Here is a 9122-nt window from a genome sequence, read left to right as displayed (position 1 = left end):
TTCTTCACATTCACAAATGCTTGCTTTTTCAGAGTGAACTTCCTGATTTCTGAGTCTCATTTAGGACACATGGTTCATGTTATCGCTTGGTTTTAGTAGTACAGTAGACCTCGAATGATTGACCTTCCTAAATCTGCGGTAGGCATCAGTGAAATATCTTATTCAGTGACACGGAGACACGACACAGTACAAATCGAGCAGATGAAAGGCACATATGTATAGTAAAAAAGAAAATGCAATACATTATTAAATACAACTCACTGCGGAAGAAAACCAAGAAAATAAGGGAGAAATGTTGGCCTAGAAACAATATTAAGCCTCAAACAATCGGGCTTAAATTGCTTAGTGCAGAAAATAAATTGCGAGATATACCTCAGTAGTTTTAGAAACATATTTACATGATTTATTGTGAATTTTCAAAACAGCATTCGAGAGGATCACAGTTCATAAAGCTCACAGATGTGAGGAGGGAGAAGAGGTGTGTAACTCCATACCCCAGTCAGATATTGTGCTGTAGCAAAAGTTTGAAGACGGCTGCAAAAAGGTCAGAGAATTTTGCAAAGATTAGACGAAGACATGAGCACAACTCAAAGAAATAAAAGACATCAGAATGTTTGATATTGTACAACAACAGTAGATGATTTGATTGAAGATAACGTGACGTCATTGGAGTAAGTCCCGGAGTGAACAATCAAACGAGCAGCTAACAGGTATTTTACACATACTTCTGTTTCACTGTCATTTATGGTGGAACGTAATTAAAGTCCAAATAAAAAAATGTTTTCTCGTGACTGCCCACATCACATTCAGGATTTATTATTATTACTGCTGGGCTCTTATTCTACTGTAAAGTTAACATTTAACCTTTTCTCAAAACTCAAGTAATGTTCTCGGCTTCTTTACAGGCTACCGACCTCACCTGGTCTGGGACTGGAGTCATTACATGTGTGGTGAACTCCCGTTCAGAATATGCGCTCATTATTCTGTTATAACGGAAGTAACTATTCACACATACCAAGGCCTTTTCATGACGCCAGCGTTGAGTGCAATTTCAACAAGCAAATATTTGGGCTCTGGCCCTATATCGTATGATAGAATAAACATCATCAGTGTTATTGCTGTAAAGTGAATAACAATGTTTAAATGACATGAACGGAGGAATCTGACCAAGATACACGTTCTCTGCTCACAGGCTTTTGGGGGAAAAGTTTGAAAACGCAGCTTGAGCTTGTAACAATCACTATTAGGACCAACGTAATGATTCTCAGACAGCGCTGAATCGCCCCAAACTGCCGGCAGGAACGGCATAATTATCACGAGTAGCCAAGACATTATTCCTGAATTTAAAAAAATAAATCTTATCTGAGTTGATCTGTGTTCCAACAACCCCCAATGTTTCACTTTTTGCTATCGCATTAAGTCACCAACAAAATATTCAAACGTCCTTTTCTGTTCTTTTGTCACTTTTGGTTAAAATGAGGGCCTCAGAAATAGTTGAGAAAACCATGGTCTCCGTGGGTTAAAAGTGAAAAAGACAAATTTGCCGAGCTGCAAAAAAAGTCTATGTCATGAAGGAAGAAGAACTGCATTTGTCCAATATTTTCTGGATGACATCAACTTTGATGTTTCCCTTCAGAGCTCGACAAAGCTTCCCAATTGTGCAGCCGATACATCCCTCCTTCATTTTCCAGCGCTCCAGCATCTGGTGCACCATCTCTGGCAGGCCATCACGGTAGTAGTCATGCTCTATGGTTTCTATTTCCACACCACTTAGACCCAGGCGGCGTGCGCATAATTTCCAATTGATCCCAATGTTGTCCCTCAGCAGATCCAGATGCTCCTCTGTCACTGCATGGTCGTCTGAACAAAACGGAGAGCGGCAAAGAACGAGTGATTACTTGTTAAAACAGGGAAAAACTGTCTCACGTGCACAAATGTTGCAGAACAGGAAAGTACTGCGATGATGAACTGCTCATACAGAAATGCTGCAGTTGAGTAATACATCAAATGTATTACTCAACTGCATGTCAAAATGAAGTCGGCGCTGAGTAAGCGCTAAAGTGATTTTTTTTACATTTACATAATCCAGTAAATACTTAATATATACGGTTTCATGTACATGTACACCTTTCAGACTGAATCAACTGCCAATGTGCCTTAAACTATAAACTGTGCCTAAGACTAAATAAATACAAACCGTCAGGGGTCGCTGACATGCCAAAATTAGCAGCAATCAGCAGGCAAAAACAGACTAAAGCGGACCATGAGCCAGCAAACAGGGTGTTTGCTACATAGAAGCCTTACGAATAAGGAAATGAAACACATTCGTTAGAGCCAGTTAGTGACACTGAATGTAAGCAGAATTCCTACTTCCATCACTATCAGGCAATCTTTAAAATGCAGTGATTCGATACCTGTCTAGGTCATTGGAAATAAAAATGAACCTAAATATATTTTTTCTTTAGACTTTTGGTCAGATAAAACAAGAAATGTCAGAAATTCAGAAATGTTATTGTTTGAAGTGTTACCGTGAAAACTAATCAGCAATAAACTCAGTTACAGTCCGGATCATTTTGCCTCATCTGCAAACAGGAGCGCCTAAATAATACACAGGCACACTGACACATTAGTTTTAAATAAGAAATGCTACGACTTACCATATTTAAGAATACTTTCTTGGATGGGGGATGGAGCACAGCCATTAGCAGACATAGATAATGAGCTAAGAGAGCTCTCACAACCTCTGATACTCATTGCGTTGTTGTTTCCGATCTGGATCCCACTAGCATTCTGGATGTAAAGGGATCCTGGAATGTGCACAACACAACTACGGTGGTATAATCACTCTACTGTAAAGCAGTCAAAGATAACACAAAAAGTTGCAAACATCTGGAGTTAGAATTAGGCTACGGCTACACGGAAACGAAACGAGTTTTTTTTTTAAAACGGGTACGAAAATTCTTGCAACCACACGGCAACGCTGCTGTAAAGACTCAGGTCCAGACGAAAACGGATGAAAACGATGAAACGATGCAGTACACACGCCACTGTGTCACGCCACGCTGTGAGACAATAGAGAAGTCTCACAGCGTCAACGTTTGACTGACGCAAAAACGTTTTCGCTGTAATAATGGAAACGAAACGACCTCGTTTTCAAACTTTCCCACTCTGGAACCCGTTCTCAAAAACTATCGTTTTGGGGTAGTGGGAACGCCGGCTCCGTGTGGCCGCGACAGCGAAACGATAAGAAAAAGTATCGTTTACAGTGAAAAACGTTTTCGTGTAGCCGCAGCCTTAGTTAAAAGAGACACGTTTCCATGTACCTGCATCCTGTAGTGAGCCACTCTTTGAAGGTGTCAAAAGACGCCCTGGAGCAATATCTGGGGCAACAGTATCAGAGACTGGGAAAGCTGGCCAGGACTTCTGGCGATCAAAGTGGGAGTGCGGATGTTGCTGGTTAAACTGTGGCAGAGAAGATGTGCTGGCAGATGTATGTAAATGTGATGGAGTAAGCAGGGGGTTTATGAATTCACACGGCTCCAGAGTGGGGCGATACAAATCCTCCTCCTGACTGGTGGGCTGCATCAGCTCAGCTTTGGTCCAGGAATGGACAGAGGATCTGTCTTGTGTCGGTTGTCTCACAGAGTAATCTGAGGCACTGAGATGGTTTTGCAGGAAAGGATTTGAGGTGTTATGATTGCATTTGGCAGCCTCAAGTTGGTCCTCACAATTATAGCTGCCGTGTTTGTGATACTGAAGCTCCCGATAGAGTTTCTCCTCCAGCTCTGAAGGGCTTCTAAGTCCCCTCGCATCTGCCTGGATCAATTCCCTGGAGGGTTCAGACTGGATCTCATGCAGGTCCTCGATGCTGGCTTCTACTGGCATGGATACATTTCTATCTGAGCTCACCAAAGGGGCTGGGCAATCTAAAGTATTGAGAGAGATTATTGCAATAAAGACATTTCAACAATCATCAAGATTTCTTAAGACTAAGAACAGTAAACACTAGTGATGCTCCGATCGATCGGCTGCCGATCATGATCGGCCGATAATGCCCAAAATAGCCTGATCGGCGATCGGAAAAATATGCCGATCAAAAAACCGATCACGTGACGTAAATTACTAGCTTTTTTTTTTTTTTTTGACGTAAATTACTAGCGACCACTTTCTAATGTGGTACGTGACGTGTGTACAGAACCGAACAGGCAAAACCTCTACAGTGCATCTCAACAACATGACCTCTCTTGTCTGGAATTTCTTCAAAGTGTGTCACAAAGATGTGAAACTTACTGCGGTCACGCCATCTGCGCTTCGGAGAGGCACGGTCGCGCTAGCTACACTTGAAAATCGAGTGCCCGTTTACATCGCGTCGTACGGTAAAGCGTGTGAGCGATTTATGGTGCATTCAAGTGCACCCCGTAAACTCAGAAATCTATATCGAAGTTATATTTTTCATTTGTTGGAATACATACACCTGTCATTACTTGGTTGTTTTTTTACTACATTCTTTTTAATGATTAAAACAAAATGATAGAACAAAATTATTGAAGCATATTCAGAATCAAACTAATTTCTGCATAGTCAGATTTGAAAACTTCATTGAGAACCAAATCAAAATGTTCTCTGCCGACTCCACCAGATTCTTGTTCTACATGTCCCCAGCTACCTCTGTGGTGATTTTCAAGTCATTTCACTGCATCATTGTTTAATAATATGATGTTGAAATCATACCCAATGAATGGTGTATATGGGCAGATTAAAATATTAATAGAAAATAAAAAAAACAATTGTTTTCTGCAAACTTCACCAGATTCATGTTCTACATGTCCCCAGCTACCTCTGGTGGTTTAATTTCTATAAATGGTGCACTCTCTGCTAGATGAAAAGCATGGAAATGTCAGATTCCTTCCGTGATCGGCAGTGATCGGCAATCGGGCAGATCATGATTTTGGTGATCGGTGATCGGTCCAAAAAATGCTGATCGGAGCATCACTAGTAAACACTGTGTCCATGTTATCATAACTACTGACCATGATCCATTGTAGAACAACATTCTGGGGTCATTGACAACATTTTCATCTTCTTAACAAGTTCGCCTGGTCCTTCGTATTCTTTCTGTTGAAAAAACATTAAAAATAATTAAATACACACACACACATATATATATATGAGATATAAAATAATAAAATCTTAAAAATCTGCATTTAGCTATAATTCGAACTTAAGATTTAGTGCTTAATGTCTTTGTCTATCATGTTACAAGACTACAAGCTCAAATCCTAAATAAAATATATTCACCCTTAGAACACACAAATCGTTCTCCACTTGTTTTTCAATTTTTTCCATGTAGAAAGGAAGAAAGGAGTTGTAGGCCTCTGCATGAAAGACAAAAAAGGGAGAGTGGAGACTAAATAAATAAAAGATACGAGAAATCGCTTCATGTCAGCACTATAAATAGAAGCCCTGTGCACTTGGTAGATGCAGATTGAAAACTGTTCAAGCTTTAAAATGTGCAAAAGGTACAATGTCACAACGGAATCATTACATTAATATCATTGTTTTAAGTCATACAGATTAGTTACAAAGGAACCAAAAGACAAGAAGTAAAAGTAGGTCTCAATCAAGCTCAATTTAAGCTTGATTTAAAAAAAAACAACAACAACAACAAAACTAATACTTTTTTTTCTTGCTTAATAAATGCGTAAGAAAATTGGCACACCTTTAAATGTTGGTCGTTGCTGAGGACTGTGATCCCAGCATCTCTTCATTAGCTGAATTATCTCTGACGGCGTGTCCTTTGGAATGAGGTCCTCTGCTGGTCGGTCACCGTTGCGAACACACTGGCTCATCTGGTCCTCACTTCTGGCGTCTGGACAAAGAAATTCTTACTTTGAACGTCTGCAGAACGGCAACAGCGACTCACTGTTTTCCTGTGGATCCTCCGGATGTTCAAGTTTTTATCTCGTTTTAGAAACTTCTGCGTGTTTACTCATCCCAGCTTACTTGCATATGGTTCTCGCCTGCTGAGAATGACCCAAACCACGACTGCGAAACTGTACACGTCAGACTTCTCAGTGGAGGGTGTGTGGATACTCTCCAGGTGCTCCGGGGCCATGTAGCTTAGGGTGCCAGCACCTCTCGTCCCACCTGACCACCCTCTACGACTCTTCATGCGGGACTCCTCCTTTGTGAGTTTGCTCCATGTCTGACAGGTGGCCAGGCCAAGGTCTGCAATCTAAAAACCACCGAGGCATAAAAATACATACTGTGACTGCTGTAGATGCATGGCGGCTGAATCATCAATGTGACATGAGTCTTCAAAGTTTTGTGTACCTTGATGTGAAAATCCTTATCCACTAAAATGTTTTCTGGCTTGATGTCCTTGTGTACGACATGCTTCTCTGTGAGGTAGACCATCCCTTCCAAAATCTCTAAGATGATTCTCCCTTTGATGGACATTGGGACATCGACCTAAGAACAGGCAGAATTTGGTGAACCAGTCCTTTAGTTCTTGAGTGTATAAACTGAATTATGTAAGGCTGAACACTAAGGAGGACAACGAATGCAGACATGTATGTCACGTATATATCAATGAATCTCTCCCTTTTCAGCATTGCTAGAGATTTTACACCTACTCACCGTATCCAGCATGACTAACAGGTTTCCTCTGGGGAGGAGTTCCATGACAAGAGAGCAATCTCTATCCTCCATAATCACACCCAGCAGCTTCACCACACGCTCATGGTTCAGGTTTGCCATTATATTCCCCTCCTCCAGCAGCAATCTTTGGCTTTCTCTGGAAAGCAAAGTGGCAAGTGACAAAAAGGGCATCATTGTGAATCTTAGCACCCTTATAGTGGGTTTGGGGACAAAACAAAAGGACACGCAGGTCTAATATTCTATGCTTGGTTGAATTCCTCCTCATCCACTCCAATAGCTTGTAGTCAGGTTGAACATATTATGTTACGGAAGCCCAGAGCGGACGTGGTACGTATAAACTTTTTTTTGACGAATCTCGTTATCTCGAGATAACGAGTTAATTTACCGATGGTTTTCGAGGCCACTATTTCTCCCCAGTCCGCCCCTGTTAATATGTGTTTATATGTATTTCTGGCAAAGGTGTACCCATTTTTACCTATAGCCTATGAATCAAACATGGAATGTGAAGCGTTTGTGTAACAATTCTGCTTGTGAAAATGCACAAAGCAAATCCCGCTGGTGTGACAAGCATTTGAAGAATGGAATCAGGTTTAACACACACCAATCATGCCGTTATCGTTATCGAAAACAATACAAACTGATCCTGAGCATTCAAGAAAATATAGTCATCTTGTGATCTCGAAAACCATCAGTAAATTAAATCGTTATCTCGAGAAATCGATCATCGGAAAAAAGTTTATACGTACCACGTCTGCTCTGGGCTTCTGTATTATGTTGAAGTTTGTGAGAGAAAAGAAGTTAAAATTCTACAAGACATCTTGCTGTGATTGTTGCATGGGTCACAGAGAGGCAGGAGGGCAGAGATGAGGGGACACAAAAAGAGAAGACAAAGGCCAAAACACGGAAGCAAATCAAACACAGTGCTTATAAATGAATGAAAGATCATTTTTAAATGTAGACACAGCCTTGGAAGCTCAAACTCAAACAATGTCCCTTCCATTAATATGCATTGCCCAGAAATGTGCAATTAAAGGCATTCATGTACGACAATAAAATTTACTGTTTCTTCTTATGGGGGCTTTTTGATGGAAACGCTGCAAATGTGGTTAACAAGAATGGATCTGATCTGAAATGTGACAGGTCTGATGTCAGACCTACATCCACACCCCTGTTGAGAGGAAGTGATTAAAAAGAAGAAAGAATTTTTCACAGAACAATCACAATTGAATAGCATCTGATATTAGGCAATTCTCTTTGCACATACGTAAAGTAGAAAACTGATTGATCTACTTTGCACCTCCTGTGTGCTCTCATAAAAAGTCCAACCACAGGCTGCCTTTTTTTTTTTGTTGTGTCGCGCTGAACACATGATTCAAGTTACAATTTGACCAAGGGGAATCCCCAGGACGGTTCACTCAGTAACAAATAATAGGAGCACTTACTGGTTGCGAAGAGGACCTGTATACACCGTCTTCAACACCACATGTCCGAGGGTTACATGGTAGCACAAGTACACCTCTCCAAATCCTCCGTAGTCCAGGGGCTCCCTCTTTATGAGATCAGTCGATTTCATATGTAGTGAGAACCTAGGCGCGGTGGCCATACCTGCGAGAAATCCCCCCAAAAAACATCGAAACCAGGAGACAGCTCTTATAGACGCATAACAACGTAGTAAATATCTAAACACCGTTTGACAAACATAAACTTATCTCCAGGAAACAAAGTGGAAGACTGGCATGGCTAAAACTACCGTCCGTAACGCTCAAAACAGTTGACAACCCAGACAGAAAAGCTAACGCTTCACATATCGCAGAGTTTCGGCAGCAAATCAAACTTAACTTTTAAAGCCAAACTCATAACCCAAATACAGCTTTGGCTAAATCCCATTTACACTCAAATGAAATATAATCAAGATCAAACTGTTACCATAAGGTGCTTTAAAGTCCAAGTAAAGGCACTTTTCTGAGTATATCCGGGTTTTCTTTGACGTCGAACTTTAAAACTGAAACGACCATAGACAGTCTGGTCTATGGAAACGACAGCTAAAGCATACAGCCCGACAAGTCGATAACAGACAAAAGAGCCAGGACGGGTAGTTGAGTTTGGGTTGGGCGGGTTAAAAAGCCTAAACCACGTCTAAAATAAAACAAAAAACAAATATACATAAGATTTCAAACGTCCTTTCTTCTGACTTTTCTCTTTGTCGATTTTTCCCCTTTAGATGGGTATTTCTCTTCTTAGCTCCGACGACATCTCGGCGTGTGACATTGCTGCCACCTATTGGTTAAATCAATAATTGCTCTGGACATGAGGGCAACATTCTCCACAAGGTGTTTGAGAATTGACGTTGATATTGATGCATTGTTCTAGCTTTCCTAAAGGACTAGAAACAGCATCTGCTATCAGAAACAAAATAGTACACATTTTTTCAGAACATGAAAAATGATTAAACAAAATATAAA

General features: G+C 40.8%; 1 protein-coding gene across 1 annotated transcript; it reads right to left on the bottom strand.

Annotated features, from left to right (window-relative positions):
* Positions 1-377: 377 nt before the first annotated feature.
* Positions 378-8874, bottom strand: ripk1l (receptor (TNFRSF)-interacting serine-threonine kinase 1, like). The gene is made up of 11 exons (XM_075483298.1): positions 8587-8874; positions 8103-8265; positions 6640-6796; positions 6334-6471; positions 6004-6235; positions 5720-5869; positions 5299-5375; positions 5031-5115; positions 3324-3926; positions 2658-2807; positions 378-1860 (listed from the first exon to the last, which is right to left on the bottom strand). The coding sequence occupies exons 2-11, from the start codon at positions 8261-8263 to the stop codon at positions 1562-1564; spliced, it is 2052 nt and encodes a 683-aa protein (XP_075339413.1). The 5' UTR covers positions 8264-8265; positions 8587-8874; the 3' UTR covers positions 378-1561.
* Between the last annotated feature and the right edge of the window lie 248 nt (positions 8875-9122).

Source organism: Odontesthes bonariensis, chromosome 14 (assembly GCF_027942865.1).
Source record: "Odontesthes bonariensis isolate fOdoBon6 chromosome 14, fOdoBon6.hap1, whole genome shotgun sequence".
In the NCBI taxonomy this organism is placed as follows: Eukaryota; Metazoa; Chordata; class Actinopteri; order Atheriniformes; family Atherinopsidae; genus Odontesthes; species Odontesthes bonariensis.
Note: the sequence above shows the minus strand (reverse complement) of the source record. Positions and strands in the feature narration are given on the sequence as shown.

Coding starts and splice junctions, on each gene's coding strand:
- ripk1l (XM_075483298.1), bottom strand. CDS start 8,263: ATGGCCACCGCGCCTAGGTTCTCACTACATATGAAATCGACTGATCTC. Junction 6,797..8,102: donor ACAGGTCCTCTTCGCAACCA/GTAAGTGCTCCT, acceptor TTTGCTTTCCAG/AGAAAGCCAAAGATTGCTGC. Junction 5,376..5,719: donor GCAACGACCAACATTTAAAG/GTGTGCCAATTT, acceptor TCTTTCATGCAG/AGGCCTACAACTCCTTTCTT.